The sequence below is a fragment of the Platalea leucorodia genome, assembly GCF_965183815.1.
Source record: "Platalea leucorodia genome assembly, chromosome: 5".
NCBI classification, from domain to species: domain Eukaryota; kingdom Metazoa; phylum Chordata; class Aves; order Pelecaniformes; family Threskiornithidae; genus Platalea; species Platalea leucorodia.
In genome coordinates, this window is record NC_138827.1 from 96,195,605 (window position 1) to 96,215,012 (window position 19,408).

General features: G+C 40.6%; 1 protein-coding gene across 1 annotated transcript in view; it reads right to left on the reverse strand.

The window, feature by feature from the left end:
• Positions 1-19,408, reverse strand: part of LOC309591782 (von Willebrand factor D and EGF domain-containing protein-like) — a gene marked incomplete at its 5' end in the record, with an annotated part of 180,394 nt that overhangs the window by 89,429 nt on the left and 71,557 nt on the right. Inside the window, 3 exons of the mRNA XM_082314548.1 lie at positions 8,229-9,172; positions 12,819-12,997; positions 16,058-16,328. Coding sequence (XP_082170674.1) covers positions 8,229-9,172; positions 12,819-12,997; positions 16,058-16,328 — 1,394 coding nt within the window. The remainder of the gene's footprint in view (positions 1-8,228; positions 9,173-12,818; positions 12,998-16,057; positions 16,329-19,408) is intronic.

Below are 19,408 nucleotides of genomic sequence, written 5' to 3' on the forward strand. Positions count from 1 at the left end.
GGATTCTGCCCCTCTACTCTGCCCTGGTGAGACCCCCCCTGGTTTAACTAAGAAAAAGCTGAATAACTGAAGCCAATAATATCTTGAATTGCTTAATATGTATTTTCATATTTATTCTTTATCTGTTTTCCAATATTAACCAGTAAGCTGGATGTCAGCTTGAAGGAAATAAGAATATATTGTTAATATCTTTAAGCTCGATGTAAAGAACACAATCCTAGTGGAATGGAAGCAGCATATTAAAGTGAGTTTTATGTCACAACAGTATAGAGAGATGTGCATGAAGTGTGCCCTGCTTTACAGAAATCATTACTGAAGAAAAATGTATTTGATAGAAACAGTTGAGTTACCTTCTAAACTATAATATAATAACACTGCCTCACTGTCCATCAGTTGTCAAGTGAACAAGTATATATTTGAGGGAACGTGGGGGGCATAGGCATAGGAAATTTTCAAACCTCCCTCAGTTGGCTAGATAAGAAAACTCAACATTGTAGAATAGAAAAGGCAATAATTAATATGAGAAAAAAGGAAAAAGAAAAAAGCATTTGTAAAGAGACCTAATTTTTTCTTGATAATGTAAACTTCATCAAAGCTAATACTACGTCCACCAAAGTCAGCTCAATTATTATAATGAAAAGGAGAATTAAGCCCAATGACTTATTATTTGAAAAGAAAAAAAGCTTTTTAAAGGATAATGCCATTTAATAATTTCTTTTTTTTTTATAGTAATAGCACTCTGTTTTGGCAAGAAAAGTTTAATAGTAGTAAGTATGGTGTTTGCTGTTCTCACAAGCATGTTTGACTCCTCTTTTGAAATCCAATTTTGAAAAACTGATACAATTACTTGTTAAAGTGTATTGCATCCTCACTACCATATAAAGTGTTTTGCCATATTAGCCCAAAGCTTGGTTGTGTTTTTTCTTTGTTTACTAATCTAAGCAAATTTTAAAACCTGGTCAATTCCTGTGGAGAAGATCAGACGGAAATTCCACAATTCCAGGTAACTCTATTTCTGAGGCCCTTATGGTGATATAAAATGTATTTCTCCCTCAAAGGTCTGGTCACACCGGCACCGCAGGCTGGCTTCAGAGACAGAGGCTACCACCTTTACACACAGTGAGTAGCATGTTTCTTTGTAGATATCCTGGCGATTTAAGAAATTAATTGGTTTTCTTTGAAAAGTCTAGTATGCATTTTTTACTTGTATAGTCTAATTTATGCATGGAGAGCTTCTATGGACCCAAGACGCCCTAACAGCTCCAGCTGCGCTGTTGTGATGCATCACGTTGGCAAAACACATACTGCATGTGCCAAAAGGTATCCATTTACTTGACAGACTAGCAGCCCTTAAATAATCATTATGGCACCATGATCTGGAATTTAAAGACCACTGAACTGATAGAAGTGGGAGAAACATATTTATTACAAAGTCAATATGTTCCCATACGAAATCTCCAAAGCAGATGTTTGACGTAGAGAACTGAAATACTCTGTCCCCTTTCACCTGAGGGTCTTGAAACAATTTAAATCTTTTCTTTAAATGTCTCCCTCATGTTTTGTCCTTGAAAATTGGAATTAAGCTTAAAAATAAAGCACAATTATATAAATGGTGAGATTTCTATAATACATATTTCATCCTCAACTTGCATGACTGGCCTGATTAAAACTCAGCTTATTCTTCCAAAGGGGAGAGGCATCTTTGTTCAGAAGACCCCACCTGAGGAACTGTAATAGCTGACCCCATACTTCTGCTCAGTATAATTTTTTTTTTTAAATAGTTGGTGCTTTAATTAATATTATTTAATTAGAGCACATGAACAAGACTCAGCCCAAAGCAGTATGATAAATTCAGAAAGGTCTATATGATCATTCTAGAGATAACAGAGTGTAATTCATGTAACTGCTGTTGCAGATGTGTCTGAGGGACCTGCGCGGTTGTGGTTCACAGCTCTGAAAATGCACTTGGGTTCACAGAACTTCTTAATAACACTGCTGAAATGTATTGATATGAAAATAGGATATCCAGAAGTGTGTTAGGTAAGCATTAACTTCTCACCTTCTCACCATCATTTTTGCTCTCTTTAATTTCTTTGCTGGCTACTTTTTTTCCCCAGAACTTTCCACACAGAAATTTAAACTTCAAGTGTCATTACTTCACTGAAACTAATTTGTCCTTATTATTCCTCATTACCTTTTATCTTGTAATTGCTCTTTAGAGCTTCATACAATCTGCGTATTACATCCCTCTATGTGTGCTTTGCTAGTCCTGATTTTTTTTTTTTAAGCAACATGGTCAATATATACAAGCGGTAAGCACCAACCTGATTTGCTATCTGCAGTAATTGGATTCTGCATTTAATTACAGGTGGTAATGACATTTTAAGCACCTTATACAGGTGTTGGGGGGGGTTATGAAATGTTAAGCAACATTAAGAAAGTCTAAGCTTCTGGAGCATTGCCAAATTTCAGAGGTGCCTTTCAACTCCAAATTGCAGTTTTCATGTGAGGATAATTATAGCTCTGGCCACCTGGACTGCTCCTGTTGGAGTCAGGCAGAGCAGAGGAGTAAGCCTGTCTGCAAGCCCCACTTCACATCTTCTCTCTTTCTACGTATTTTCATTTAAAATTATTCCAGATATGTTCTGGGTTGTATTCAATCCCTAAAAATACTGCACGGCCATCTTTTTGCGTGTGTGTGCTGGTCAAAACAAGTGGAAGAATACATTATTATGTATCGGCAGTGTGACCTTGGAAAAGCTATTTGAATTATGTTGATGGCCTCCTTGATCTTGGGGGAGTTTTAATTCATGCCTATAATTCCAGCCTGAGAAAATTAGATGGAGATTTGTTTTGCAGCTAATGGGAAAATATATGGCCAGCAAAAGGAGTTGCCTTCTCCTTCTTTACCCATGTAACTTCTCCTGGAAGATAACTTTTTCCTAACAATGGCATTTCAGAGTTAGCATTTCCAAAATCAGCATACATTCTTCTATTTCTTCGGTCCTGTCTTTTTAAAAGAAAGTGAAAGAGGCAGTGGTTTTATATGTCCTGCAGAAACCTAATTCAGTCCTTAATTTCTCCCCCTTTTCTTCCCTTCCTCCAGAACCTCTGCTTATTAGTACAAAAGCTGAAAGGCTTATCCCACCTGTGCTTGCCCAGCGCCGATTGCCTGCGCGCTGCCAGCCAGGTCGGGGTGCCCGAGCTGCCAGTTAGGGGGCTCAAGCTGTTCCCGTTGGAACACGCAGCTTTATTTGGGAGATTGATCTTAATTCTTCATCTCAATAGCCTTTTCTGGTGTGAAATCCTGGCTTTAGTGATGTCAACAGGACTTCAGTTCTGAGGACTTCCAGTCTTTTGAGCTGCTGTTTAAGAAGCAAGTTATTATTGTGTGACGCTGTAGTACTTTTCCCTGCAGATAGGTGTTACATTGCATGCTGCCTATATAGAACATTTCTGCCTATGAAATGTAAAAACAGGCAGATATCTTTAAAAAATGCTGTGAATAAACCTCAAAAATCAAGAACAGCTAAAGGTGAAGCTCATGCTAATACTTATCTTGCTTGTCTGTACCAAATTAACTAGCTGACCTTTTCTAAGTATTATAATATGGGAGTGATTGGCATGCCAGACCTAAGATTTTATTTCTCCTTGTAGGGGATCTGACCTCTGGCTGGTTATATAGATCTGCTTTACATTGCATTTCCAAGATCAGGCACTTTTATAAATACACGGTTTCTGTCTTTTTGTATACAGAGAAAGAGTATTCACTCATAAATGAATTCACAAATAGTCTGTAACACATGGAGGTCATTGCAGTTCATCACACTGATTCACTCTAGGCTGTGGTGGTACTTTTCCCTCGCCATAGTTAAAGCCAAAACCAGCTTCTTGTGCGAAGTCTGTTAGCTTCTCTACAGTTATGCCAAAGACAAAAGAGAATGTTCTGCAAGTTAAGTGTGCTGGTTGTTACCTTGGTTTTGTTTTAACTTCTCTGGAATATTTTTTTTCCCAGTTTTGCTCAAAGTCAGCTTAAACTTGAGAGGCTTCTCCTTCCCATTATCTCTGTGCCAGGAGTACAAGAGATGGACTACCCCAGCGGCCAGGTCCCGCTCGCTGCTGGGCTCTGGTGTGGCTGTCTGAGCCACAGCCCTCCCAGCACATACTGGTGTTCCACCAGTTTAGCGTTAGTTGGCACCAGGACATCTGGGAGAGGAGGAGGAATGAGCACCAGAAGATGCGTCCAGTTCTTAATTTCTTCTTTATCAAGTATGCTTTTATCTCTGGTATCAGGAATTAAAAACAAATTATCCAGATTGAATTACTGACCCTCCTGTAAGGACATAATACCATTTCAAATGCTTCTCCAAGGGATCCTAAAGCTGGAGAAGGTTACTCCAGGGGGTTGGATTCAGACCCTTGTGTTTTCGATCGCCCTGCGGACCACTGCTTTCCGAAAGCACTACAGTCAGCTCAGTTTCCAGGGTCCAAAGCTCTGACTTTGGGCTGTCATAAGACAAGCATAAACCTTCAGAAGTAAATGAGAAGCTGTGGACTAATTTGGAGTCCATTGTTTTTAATGATTATGGGCCTCAGTCAGTATTTAGGTGAAGAGGTGTTTTCTGACATTGAGGTTGCAGGTACATACTACGTACGCAGAAGTAGCTTGCAAAGATTGCTGCACCGGCATAAGGTCAAATACTCAGAAATTAGTATAAGAGAAAAGATAGTTTTAATCACGGGTCTTCACTAAAAACCTGGGGAGTATCCACTGAACATGCTGAGAAGTTAATTTGCAATGTTATGTTCCCCAAACTCAGGGAAGCCCTTCTCTTTAAAGGGGCTGATACGATGACAATCTTCAAACCGTTACCACTGGCACGAGGGGAAATTCATACTGCCTTCCGCTCACCCATCGCATGGAGAAGCTGAGGACTCTTCTGGCAACATGCTTTGGGAAGAGTCAAGTGACAGCAACGGATTCAAAGGTATGTTTTCCGAAGTGTTTTTGCATTTGTGGAACCCATGTTATAGAAGGTATTTGCAACTCTCCTGGTCACTACTGTTCCCATTTTTAAGTACTGTGATGTTAGGTAAATTTGGTCAGGAAATGGATCCTCTTTATTTCTAGTGTCTTCATTTTGGGGGAAAAAAACAACAATCCAAACCAAATCCAGCCGAACCAACCCCAGGTTTTTATATGAAGGAGGACCCCTCCTTTAACAAACAAAATTTCATAAATGTTAATGGATTTTTTTTCATTAGTCTGTGGGTAATTTTTTTTAAGTTATATTTGCTTGAGCAGCTGCTTTTTTTTTTTTCCATTTTAATGAAAAATGGATTGTAAAATATTTTGAACAAATATTTTCTCTAGGATGTGGAACACACAATGAATTGCTAAGTAGTTTTATTGTCTACAAGGATACTTGGGAAACAGCAGCTCATCTGTAAGATTCTAATTGTCATGCATAAAACAACTCAGAGGTTTCCATGGGCTGAGGGGTCTATCCCTGTGAACCGTGCTGCGTCTTCAGGGTTTTACCCTGTACAAGCTGGTAGATAGATAGAAATAGAAAAAAATAAATCTGTATTTTGCAGGGAAGATTTTAGTGATGAAATTAATTACACTAGCCTTAATAACAGTCTGTTGTGACTTTTTTTTTTCCCTTCTGTACAAATGTCTAAGTTCCCATTGTATGTTCATGGTGTGGAATATACCATGAGTGACTGTTGCCTTACACCTCTAGAGGTGGACAGCTGTTGATGAGACGGCAGCATATAATCTCTAGTATGGTGGAAAAAAGAAAAATGAATGCTAAATGTTCCCCAGATCAGGTGCACCCTTGGGAAGATATGCACTGCACATCACAGAGTTATGCCACTACCTTTTCCTCCAGAGAAAAATAAATACTGGTGGCCAAAATGGCAATTTCTGCTACATTTTTATTTAATGCTTTCTCTTCTGAGCTCACTTGACTTAGCTAGAAAGCATTTTTCTTCTCGAGTAGTAATTATTAATGTGTTCTGTAGATTTTCTTAAATAAAAAAATATTTGTACTTAACATTTACACCCACAGAAAATATTTTAGAGGTATTAGTTAAAAAAAAATGCAAGTCCTTAGCTGCAGCTAAGGTAAGGCAGGTTGCATACAGTGTGATAGAGAGAACAAGGGCTATTCACTTTTTAAATTAAATATTACCCTTGAAATGTTGGGAAAACTGCATGGGAATTTTGGAAAAGGGCCTTCTGCCTTGTGTTAGGAAAACTGCTGAAGCTGTCAATGTTAATTTTGTCATGACACTAACAAGCTCACCCCAGCAAATGGAGCAGTATAAACAGTAAAGGAAATTTATACTTTCCTAATTGCAACAGTGAGGCTCTTTTGTGGGTCCAACACCATGCTCGTGTCCTGCAGGGACCAGGGGAAGCACGAGGATGCTCGTGCTAAAAACTCAGCCTCCGTGGAGCATCTCTCACTCAGTGGAGGCCCCCGGCAGCCCTGGGGCAGTGGAGCAGGTTTCCAGGTGAGTGGCGCTGGAGTAGGGATGCTAGTGACTCTTTGGAAAACTGGAGGGAATAATTTGATGTACTTTGAACTCTAATAAACCACACTCCCAAAAGAGAAGTGATCTGAAGCAAAGACCAGCTACATTTTCCTCAACTGGAGAAAAGTGAAGCAAAGGCAGTGAGAGACAGACAAAGCAGCCAGACCATGGCGTAGTAATGGCTTACGGTGTGTTTGCCACAGGTGATGCGTGTTTGTTTGCCACTTCTCACCTCCCTGTGCAATCTCAGACCGTGCTCTCTGCTCTGTCCTTGTTTATATTTGATGTCGCAGCAAGAAGACAACGTGCCATTAGCTTTTACTTGAAAGGTCATATTGAAGTTTTTTTCTTCTAATCCGAGGGATTTCAACTATAGCAAAGTAAAATAAAATTCAAAAATCTGGTCTAAGCAACCCCCCTAACCTGACCGTATCATAGAGAAATGAAGTTAAACACCGAATTGTGTATTACTGCAAAATTGCTCAACTTGCTTTTCAGTCACCAGTATCCGTTGTTCTCTGTGTGAAAGAGAATGAATTCCTCCAAATTCAGGAAATGATCCTGCAAATTGTAGCTTGCCATTAACAAAAAAAAGATGTCAGGATATATTTTACCGCTTTATAAGTCAGCACACTGAAGCCATGTTTATTGTGAAGCACATGGGTAATCCCATCCTGGCTAGTAGATGCATTGGGGTATCAGATGTGCCGCTGAGCTCCCGGGGCTGGATGGAGATTTGGATGTCTCAGCTAAGCCATAGCAACTGCCCCTAGATATGAGCTTTATCTGTCCTAAATACAGAATAATGTCCTAAGCATCGCAGAAAAAGGCTTTCCCCCACATTTCGGATGGGTTATGAGAGCATACCTTGTCATTTCAGCTTAGCTGAAATACTGTTACTTCTTAAGCTGCAGGAACTCAACTGTCCGGCTGAGCCTTAAGTACCTTTCTGTAACTTCAAGCATAAGCTTATGTGGTTTGCTGAGGCAGGGCTTACATTTTGACATTAATGTTAACATCTATGCGTATGCTTAGTTTCAAGCACTGTCAGTACTCACATTGGACTTGGATTTTTCCATTGAGAGGCTGAACTGTAAAGAAGAAACAAACCTAGTGGGACAGTCTCCTGTGTAAATGCAGTTCATAAATATTTGCAGAATCAGGTCTGGAGGTTCAAATGTGTCCTGTAGCTATTCTATGTCTTTGATAATGTTACCTGTTCATTTTGTCACTTCTAATTTTTTTTTGTTACTACTACAGTGTTTGAAAATAATTTTCAAATTTTATTCTCTGTTGATCAGGAAAAAAACCCAGAAGTATCTATACAGTGTTAACATGAATATTGACCACAAGGTGAACAGGACCCTCTTTTTTTGTCAGAAGCTTGCTTGTCAGCATGCTGGTGATAGATCAGATGTAAAGAAAATCACTTCTGCAAAACCAATTTGCTAAGGGGCTTGTAAAATCCATTTTTAAAAAGTTACTGAGGCGAAAAAGTGAAGGACCAGCCAACCAGATATTTTGATCGGCTCTTCAAGGTCAAAAACTGATTACTAATTCATCAAATATCTTACTGGTAGCACTGTTTGAAGAGCAAACAACTCTGTGCAGATGTTCTACCTAATAACTCTAATACCATGGAAAGACGGGTAGGGTAGGAACAAACAGAATTTTTTACTTACTTTTGGCAATGCTACAATCATAGGAGCTGTGGTCTTCAAAGCACTGGCAGCCCACTTCAGTACATTGTCCTTTGCCGTTACAGAAAGCAGGACACCGGAGGACGGTGAGGATTTCCTCCTGGGTAGCAGATGGCTGGTTTCCTACCTGAAACGCTCTGTTTCTGTTTCCTAGCACTCTTCTTTCACATTCATTTTCCAAAAGGGCTATCAGTGCCCTCACCCAAGCCACATCATCTTTGAGCTGCAGATCTAAAAGGCATATATCAATTGCCTCATCCATCTGTTTTCCAAGGAGACCTTTACACACTAAGCCAATGGTGGAATTTGCAAGAATTTGGTGGCAAATCTCCCGAGCTTTGGTGGCAGTTAGGCCATTGGGAGTGGGCCATGCCAGTGGAAGTTTCGTCCGAATCCCTTCGAAGTAATCCTCTGGGAAAAAATATGCAAAGCTCTCTGAGTCTCCCTGGCTTGGGCCATGCAATGGTTGAAGGGATGAGTATTCATAATAGTCGTCTTGCCTTTTTGCTCTCCGTAGGTCTTCTGTTCGTTTGGTAGAGTTAATGGAAATGTTGTTTTTCATGGAAACATTGTGTGCGAGGGGTTTTAATTGGTCCTCGGGGCTACCTCTCTTTTGGACTGATTTAGGCAGATACCTTTGATCAAAAGACTTGGTCAACGGTTTCTCGTCTTTTCTTAAAGTAGACTCTGTTTCTGAGTGAGTGACAAACTCTGACGTAACATCTAGATACGGGATTGCAGAGGTGTAATCCACAGGATCGTAATGGCAGCCAGGGGACTCAGGGAAAGGCGTCTGAAAGGCATTCAGCATGTTTACCGTGGGCACAGGCTTAGTGCTCTCCTTCTGACATCTGCAGTAATTTTTCCTTTGCTTCCCCTCAGAAGGTGCTGGAGTCTTGTCAAATAAACTCTTCCCTGGAGGTATTCTGATTTAAAAATAGAAAGAGATTAGAGGGAGGAAACTTTTAACAAATTAGTCTACAATACCAAGTAAACTTTCTTTCCCTGAGGCTGGGGAATGTATAAATTCACAATCTACCAAAGTACTTAAGAAAATGCTTAAATTTAATCTCTGTTTTCTTTAGCCACTTTTGCACTGCCCTTCTTGAGTTGTCCTGTACATTTTTTAGCACTACATTGGGACTTTTTAGTAACAGATGTTTAAGTGCTTTGCTGGAGCGTTGCCTAACTGCTTGACTTCTCTTTGCAGAACTTTCTCTAAGGTGCAGGTTACCCTTCGCATACTGCCCGTGAAATAAGGCCTTGGACTTGTCCCTGGTGTGACTCAGATACAGCTTGGAGAAAGAATGACAAAAAAGATGTATTTGTTTCAAAGGCTTTATTATGGAAATCATCTTTATCTATTTGCCTGTGCTCTCCTTACCAGGTGTTTCCTCTAAGACTTGGATCAGTAAGTTTTTTTTTTTTAAATGTTTTTTTCCTTTAAATTTTTTTATGCATATTTCATTTCATTCTTGTCTTCTAATGGAGCTTTCTTTGAGTTTTTCTTCTGACACAAAGCAGTTTTATATTGATAATAGGGCTAGGCCATCACATAAGGTAAGGTTATTTTTTTTTTCCCTCTTTAATATAGTCCAGCTTTAATGATGGATGAACTTCTAGAGAGTTCAGTTTGAATAAACAGCCATGATTAAAGTTTCTTTGGAAACTTCATGAGAATAAGATCTCTTATTGATCTTATTTGTGCAGAACAAGAGGAAACCTGCAGCTTTATAGAAAAAGATATGCTTCTTGTCCCAACAGTTGGCAGCACTTTACTTCCAGACAAATTTGAAATATCACCAAAAATTTAAATTATTTTGGCATTAATTTTGTCTTGCAGCCAGAATGTAGAGATTTCAGGAAAGTGGAAGCATTTGCCAACATTTTGGAGCCAGACACTAGATTCTGTTGTAGGAATCATAATTGTTTTTATCCAATTTTTCCAAGATATATTGAAAATGGCATGTATGACATACATTATTATTTTGATCATTGATACAATACTACTTATAAATAAAGCATCGTGGGGACACAGGCAAAATGAACCAATTTCTCTTTCTAAAACAGAAGCCCAGACATTTATGAAACCGTTTTACCCAATGTGCGGGCACAGCAGAAAACAATGTGATACGACTGGACAGCTTTTGTGCTTGCAGAAATGCACAAGCTATTCTGCACTTCCCTACAGTCTAGGACAATAAAACATATCTGGTGACTGAGGGAGTACTGAAACGACCTCTGGTCCCTTGGACAACGCAGTTCAGTGTCTGAGCGGGCGTCCTGCACGCACCGTTCCTCTGGCTCTGCGTGGTGCCGTTACCTGCGGCGGAAGCTGCCCAGACTCGCATCATGAACTAGCTGTAAACCTAAATTAAGGCAGCAGAACTAGCTCTTTGTTTGAGGGAACACTACAAAAACTAGAAGCTCTAAGTAAGTATTGCGTATTTAATAAATAAATAGAAATCATAAACTGGTCCAGAATCAGGACAGAAACGTAAAACAAAAATGAAAATTTCAGCAAAATGAAAATGGTTTGCCTTGGTATTTTATTGAAACAAATTTCTTCATTATTCCTATGTGAAACCAAATACCTTCCTTTGATCAGGTCCACTGAATAGGGTGGGGGTATATGGTGTGGAGAGGATGGAGCCACTGAACAGCCCATCCTTCCTCACAGGCATACACATACTGACAGCACCTCGGGGAGCTAGGTTGTGCCTTCTGTCCCCCGCATAAGATGATGAGACTGTCATTCCTCTTAGCTGCCCGTTATAATCAAGGAAGAACTAAAGACAAGTTTTTCAAACTAAGTTGGATGCTATTACAGAGAGAGAGTTCAAAATTAATACCATTGCTGCTGGTTTCTCAAAAGATTTGAAAAATCATTTGAAAAATGTATTTTACCTACTTAAAATACATGTTTTAAAATTCAGCTCTTCCTTGTCCGGATGCTATTTAAGGGCTGGGAGGCTCTGATGTTGTTTTATTCTTTAAAAGTTTCATTGGAAAGCTGATGTTTAAAACAGATCTGTGCCATTCAGAGCCCTGCAGCTGCCTGAGAGAGGTGGGAGCCAGGGAGAGAGCCGAACTGCCAGATGGTGAGCACTCAGACTAGCTTCAGGTGCTGGAGAAAACCTAACGTGCTTTCAGTGTTATTTGAAATGGAATTAAACAGCAGCAAAAAAAAAATCACCCTCCAGGTTTTGTTTTTTACTGTGCCATTTCTCTGTGGGTGGGTCAGAGACCGACCCAGTCTCCTCCAGAGGTGGCCTTAGCCTTTCCATTGGCTTGGTTGGTTTTTTAACCAGGTTCTGAAGGGTCCTTGAGAATCCATCCTTGGGAGTACTGCGAGGTGAAACTCATCACCCCTCTTGCCCTTCGCAGTTAGCAGGAGCTTCTCCTGCCTTCCCTGAAGTATCTCCATCATACGTGCCGAGCGCTAGGAAACTCCGAGCTGCTTTATAAGTAAATTCCTATATACTGTGCTTTGGCTTCTGATCTTTCTGCAAACTTGCTTTAAACAGGTCCTCCTAAGGATCTTGTTAGTCCCTCTTTGGATAGTCAGCCGTTGGTCGTTCTTGCACCAAACTATTTCTCCATTTGCTTTCCCAGAAGCAAGCTCTGACTGCTTATCACATTATTAGGATGTTAAAGATGGCTGTTGATTTCTAAATAGTGCAATTTGTAATAGCAGGTCAAAATTGTCATTAACTAGCCATTATTTAGGCCCATTGAGTGTAACTAGAATATGGTAGAGGTGTTTGGTTTTTTTTCTGAAATGCACTAGGTCTAAAATGTCTTGTTTCTGTAGGATTGCACTAAGTTCCCATGTACAGATTTAGTGGTATGTTAAGGTGGTTAGCCTTATTTTTCCTGATTTGCAAAACATACTTCACAAACAAAACTACACAGTCAACCAAACCCATTTTGGTTCTGGGAACATCTATTAGGCACGTTTAGAGTTCAGCAACAGGAATTAAAATGGAGGGTAGGGACAGGGATAGGGACAGGGACAGGGATGTGTCAGGGTGCCAGACTCCTGGCTCTGGTTCCAGACCATCTGTCTCAGAAAGTGCAAGTTTTTAGAGCTCACTGTCGTCATTAGTAGAGTAGGTATTAAGTTTTAGCGTGGTACATATATTACCACACTTCGTCAAAATGTAACATTTAATCTATACTCACATATTGTAATTAGTGTTCGGGAATAAAAGAACAAGGGAAATACCAAACCTTTAATTAATCCCTATTGTCAGTTATCTATATTTTCTAGTGTGGGTGAGAACCACATTTTTTTTTAACAGCTGAGTGGGATCTTAACACAGCTGTTAACATGACATCACTTGCAAATATAAAACTTCTCTCTTAGTAACTGCTTATGTGTATTGTGCTGGCGGAGAATGGAGCCCCCGTGCTGTTCGGATGGTGATGGGTCTCCAGGCTTCCCTTACTAGATTAAGCAGATCCCTCTGTCAGGTAATGAGGAGAGCACGTAATAAAATAAACCTATCGACACCCCTTGAAACAGTGCTACGGAGCATCTCCCGGCCTGGATCCTCTCTCGCTTTGTACCTCCACTCCTCTGGGAAGTCTTCCTCGGGCACATTGCTCAGGTCGTTGTGACCGATCCCGTCAAAGAGGCCACACAAACCTCTGGTGCTGTTGAAGTCGCTACCCGGCGTCCTCACCGTCAAACCCATTCCCCACTCGCTCACGTCGGCTCGCACGAACGCTCCCGAAGGGAAAAGGATCTGAAGAGGCAGAAGAAAAACAACAACAGTGAACTGAAGCTGTTACCAAGCTTTTTATGCGATAAAATTGTCCCTTTCTGTAAATGAAAATATTGAAGTAGGACGCTGACGGTGGCGGAGGTAATTTGAGATCACTTAGATAGACTATAAATATTTATTTGTGCTCTTATTTAGCTTGTTTTCAGATTCTGTGGTACTAATACCTGATAGCATTACATAAATATAAAACTGCACAAGTACTTTCTTTTTAAATTAATAATTAAATCCATTGAAGTTTTCCCACTGGTAAGTTACCAGCTAATTTTTGAAACAACTTCCATGACAATAAGGCCACCCTTGTGTCTTTGCCTGGGAAATAATTTCTTTTAGATAATCTGCCAAGTCTGAAAAACAGCTTTCTTCCCTCTGAAAAATCATTTCATTTTCCAAGGCCGGATTACCCAGAAAACGATTGTGTTTTAAAGTGGATAAAGCAATTTTCTCATTAAAGAACTTGTGGTAGGCTTACACTGACCTTTAAAAGAAAAAAAAATCTTGAGGTTAAGACAAAGAAGTAACTGTGTGGATAATGGATTTTTCAGATTGGTGTCCCAACCAAATAATAAAAAAAAAAAAAAAAAAATCTGTTCAGCTGAAGTGTATTTTTGCTTGTTTGCTTTATTTTTACAGGTAAAAAGAAAATTATTTTGAAACTGATCTGTGCCAGGAGTGGAAGGAGGAGCACTCTATCCTGATAGGTAACCTTAATATTTTCTTTTGATCCAAAATTAAATGTTTTCAGTTAATCTTAAAAAGTATGTTAAATAGTTAGAAACATCTCATTACAATAATTTCAAAAGAATTATTTTCCTTTTTTTAAGTCACCCCTGCCCTGTTTATTCAGTAAATAATGTCTATTGCTTTCCTTTCTTTCTATATTGCTTTTCTTTCTTTCTATAAAAATCTATAAGGGATTTTTTGGTCCCTTATAAGTTCCTCCCCACCAAATCTATTCATATCTGTGAAGAAGCAACTAGCTTATATTTGTATTTCTGAGCTGGAATCCAGAGTTTACGTTTTGGCTGGACTAAATAATAATCTTGCCCATTTTAGCTTCCCGGTGATCATTGCAGGCACAAGAATAGTTTTTGAGGAGGTTTCCGTGAGTGATCTCCTCATCCAGCTGAGCGGAGCAGCAAAGTGCCACTGATTGCAGTAACAGCAGGGACACTATGTTTTGAACTCAGGCCCTCTTGTTTTGATCAGGGCATTTAAAACATCCTTTCTTCAAAAGTTATTGGCCCTGGTGAATAATGGAAGTCATCATATAAAACCAGTCTTTGAATACATCAGAAGGTCTTGGCTGTACCTCCACCTTGGCTGTACCTCCACCTTGGCTATATGTTTTGCTTCCCAAGGTAAGTTTAAAAAGAAAAAAAAAATTCCCCAACATAAAGCTCAAATGGCCTGATGAGTTAATTTTTTCTTAGTGGTTCATTAGGTAGAGCAGGAGAACTGCAGCTGACACAGTGCTGGGCAGGATTTGATTTTTCTTCTTCAGATAAACCTGTGCCTTCTAATTACACGCTTTACTACCGGGAGGAGCATTTCCTGCAAGGCTGCGTATAAAATCCTTGCAGTCGGGACTGCATGAGCTCCTTCAGTCTTCTGTGCTGTCTGGATTAATATTTCCAGGTGTAGATTTATTTCAGGAATTCAGAGGGCTGTAACCCTTTCTTTTCCCGCTACCCTGGGCAAGGTGTCCTATCTGCCACTGAGGACCTAACAGCTGCCCAGGTTTTCTGTAACCCACCTAGATTTAACACTGCTGATTGAGGCTTTGAAGAAGCTTTTTTGAGACCTCAGTTTGCAGAGATATATAGTGACTGGCTGCTGGAAGCTGCTACCTTGCGCAGAAAAGCGAGTGACTTAACCCTGTTCAAAGCATCAGCCTTGAACGGCGCGGGAGCGGTGGGGGAGCCGGCTCCCGTGCTGCGCGAGGCTGGCGACGGGCGACTGCTGAGCGGGTCGGGATGCACCGTGCACAGTGGCCTGATCAGGGACCGTATTCGGTGCTGCACAGATTCCCATTCAGATCGGGGCAGGATTCACGTTCGTGTCCTCAGGGTGTCCTGATCTGTTTCACTGAGACTTACGCAAGGTGTAAATGAGCATAGGGATTCCTTGCTAAGATTATTCTGGTAATAAAACAGTAATTATATTGCATTCAGCTGCAAAATGAAATGACAGCTTGCTTCCTGCTTTTTCTCTATTCTATAATTAACAGGCTTTCAATTACTACCTTACCAAGATCTGTTCCAAGCGAGATCAGAAGGAGAGCCAAACACAGGCGCTCCCTGCACCGTTCTGGCTCCATTGTGGACCTTTCTTCACCCAAAACATTTCCTGGCAATAAATCTTGATGGTACAACTCCAGGACAAAATTATCTTCTTGGCCGTAATTTGTGGCTCTTCTCCTCACCAAAGCCCCTGGTGCAGCCTGCTCTTATTCCCCAAAGATTTCACTGGATAGTGTGGATATGTGATACTTATGCAAAGTACGTTGTGACCATATATTTTTTAGGCAAATACTTTAAATTATACCAAATGTTGCATATTTGCAGCCCATTTTCATGGCTTTTGGGGGCTATCTGGATCTGACTAGTATTGCCTTACTGTTCCACTCTAAAACTACATTATTCTGCTACCCGTGATCTTTCCTTGAATATTTATATCAGAAGCTCTGCAAAGAAATTTGCTTTATGCGATGTGGTTGGGTAGTGCCTCACATAAACAAACTGAGAGCGGATTGCCGTACTGGGGAGAGTAAGTAGCAATATTGGCATTCCACTACATCTCCCAGAAATTTCCAGAGATATTTGTTTTGTTTTATTTTACAGTTTGTTAAACTAACACTTTAACCAGCTTCTTCCCTGCATCTTGTTTTTCGGTACATTTTGCTGCAGGCGCTCTTATGGCTTCAGATAGATATTTTTGTAGCAACTTCATTAATAATTCAGAAATATTAAACCCGCATTTTTAAAGAACAACAACAACAAGAGTACTCAAATATCCACGTACTGTTATTTTTCTCCCTCCGTAGGACTTAAGGATTTTGACACGTGGCGATGCCTCTGTGCTTTTGACGGCTAGCTGGGGTCTGCTCTCCCGAAAATGGCCATTGCAGGTGTCCAGCACCACGGTGTCACCCCCCTCTCGCGCAGCTACGCCGCAGTTGCAGGCGGTGGCGGAGCGGTGGCCTCCGCAGTCCCACTGCCGAACGTGCACTTCAAACGCCCGCGCCACGCTCCGGCATAAAAGGAAGGTGCCGATTTTATAGTTATCATAGCGCCTAAACAGCAACAAACAGAAAAGAGGATTTAGAGACCCAGAGCATCCACCTGTGACAGCTGTTTGTTGGTACTTGTACAACAGCGCTCCTTAATTAGGCCAGCGTGGCAGCTGGCCTTGGAGGAGGGAAAAATCGACACGCAGAGAAGCGTTTCGCCGGCACCGTAAGCAAGGGAACGCCATCGCAGTTATTAGCTGGAAGTGCATAAGAATTCATGTGAAAAGCGGGTAGCTGTCTCCCAGCTGCTGCTATGGTAACGGGCATGGATAAAAAGGATAAACATTTGATAAAAAGCAAACGGGAAAAAGTCCCTGCCTCCGAGCCTTAATAAATATATTTTGGTTCTAACCGGATGCTTTACAGCATGATATTCTTTAAAGCAAGGTCAGTGCTCAAATAACCTCTTCTGTGACTAATCACTGATGTTTACAAGACTGACTGTGGCTAGGTGAATGCTTCATGTGAAAAGCTGGGATTCTAACAAAAACCTGTTCAAATGAAGTTGGTTCCCCCCCCCCCCCCCCGACAACTTCACTGTTAGCACAACTTTGGCGCTAAACGGACTGGCCGTCAGCACAGTGCAGTGCGCTGAACGGTTTGGGACTCCCATTCTGCTCCGTATAAAAAGCCCTTGCTCCACCTGAGCGAGGCGACGAGCAGAATAACTTGAATAACTTCGCAGGTGTTTCCCCTCTGCACGAGCCAGCTAAAACTCCACCCGGCTGCAGCCCCTCGGCTTTCCACAACAGGGACCTACGAGAGGATCCTCCTCTGCTTGTTCTTTGCTTTCTCACTCCATAAGCTTGTCTTGTCCGTACTCTATTTTATTCTAACGAGATGTATAAAAGTAAAGAAAACAGTAGCTGTATACTTTATATATGTTGCTGGAGTTTTCTCCTGACAAGCCAACAGCTGCCATCTTTAAAGATGATGGATTATTCTACTGCCTTTTAAGGCACCCCATTTAGTTCTAAACACGTTTTTTAGGCAATTAAGTACAATGGAAACTAAGCTATAAGCTTATAATAATAAGTGTTATTCTTTTCTACGATAGAAAATGTAAAAAAGAATGTATAAAATAACTAAACTACATAACAGGATCATTTTTAAGCGCTCTCATACAAACATCAATATTTTTTCAGTCTGTTTGTTAGTGTTTTCTACACAGAGGAACAAATGGATAAACGACCAAGATTTTTTAGCATGTATATATCTGCATTTTATTTCTCTTCAGAATAAAAGCCATAGAAAACTGTAGCTTAAAACACAATAAGAATTTAAACTCTCTGCTAGAAAACACATCTGACTTTATCTTTCATCTTGAAAAACTTAGTGAAGTTGGCCATAAAACAATAAGATTTTGAATGATTCTGACTCATCTTATTTTCTAATCAGGTACATAAATCCTACGTACACTGCGCAGCTGCTGTTGCTAAGATTGATTAGAACTAAGGAGAGAGAAAAAATAGATAATCTCTTTTAACATCAAGTACTAGCTCCGTTTGGATGTCTTCACAGGAGAGGCCGAGGAGATGATATTTTATGAGAATCACCTTCCGCCGTTTCCTTCAACGGGGGAGCTTAGAAGGAGAGGTGTTTAGAGAGCTTGAGGGAAAGTAAAGCACCAGAATGGCTGTACCCAGGCTAATCAGCTCTATCTGGTAAATAAGACTGTGTTAGCATACGCATATAAACATCATTGCAGTTACGGGAGCTATTTACTGCTTAATAAGCGTTGTCAGTGGACCCAATCCAACTCTCCTGGAAGTCACTTAGAGTCCTTCAATTAAGTCACGGCATAGATTGCGTAGCACACAACAAATCTGCAACATGCCTAAATTGAAACTTTCAGCTGCCTTTGAATTACTTGAATGGATAATTAAATGTAGTCAGGTAAACTTTTCTGATGTTTATGCAACTGTAATTGTGATAATGATTCTTTCGACAACATTTGAGAACTGAAATTGCAGCCTTGTGGTGCTAAAAGCATGAAGTAGAGCTACTGGAGCTCTTGCATGAGGGAGCTCTGCGTGTTCTGGGAACCAGGCACCGCCGCTTGGGTCTGAACTGTCCTCCGCAGTGCATTTCCCCAGCCTGCTGCCCCAAGAGTCTGTAGCAGTGGATGCGCTGGGTGGAAAGCGGTTCCCTCCCACCCCACCTCTGTGTTCGGGTTGTTTTTCAAGGAGTGTAGCAAGTTCTTGTCCCAGCATGAAGTCATGGCTCAAGTTGTGCTCTTAACCCAAGAATTATAAACCACTCCTAAGTAAGTCTTTGCTTATGACAGCGAGATGCTATAGGAATCATTTCTGTTGGTTCACGATGAGAGAGGGACAGAAAGGAATATAAATGTATGTAAACACTTACTACTAGTACCTTTAGATTAACTGACACAATACACTTACTATTCACCAAGCTGCACTTCATCTTTTTATTAATTCAGTTATTATTGTGGCTGCTCCTAAAGTTTTTCCGCCACAGTTTTGCCACCAAATAATTTGATTTGTTGACATGCCCCTCCAGGCAGGCTCCCTCTTTCCTCGCTAGTGAGAACTATTTTGTGCTAGTTGTGACCCTAGGAAGTGCTGGGTGATGCTGGAGGTTGTCCTCTGGTTTCAGAGCGCTCATCACTAGGGACTGACTGTGTTGTTCTCAGGGAGCGAAGCTGTCAGCTTATGTTCAGCAGGCCCTGGGTGCTTAGAGATGGATAAACTTCTACGGACCATCAAAAAGAACAGCACCTCTGTGAGGGCTACACGTGCCCAGGACTTAGTTGTGGGCTACTATGATGAATGCCATTAAAACCATCCACAGGTGTGAAGCTGTGCAAGCTGAGGGGTTTTGTCATTGTGCAGAAAATGGTGCCATTGCCCCTGTGATAATATTAATAGATTAGCCTAAATGTTTGAGAAAGCTCAAAAAACTTTTTTCTTTTTTTCAAGTTAAAATGCAAAATAACATGGATGATATATATAGTTCACCAATCAAGAAATATTTCCCTTTTTACATTTTGCCTTAAAAGGATTTTCTGCATATTTAGTTTTAAGCTAGTACTTCATATTTAAGAATCTACAATTTATGGC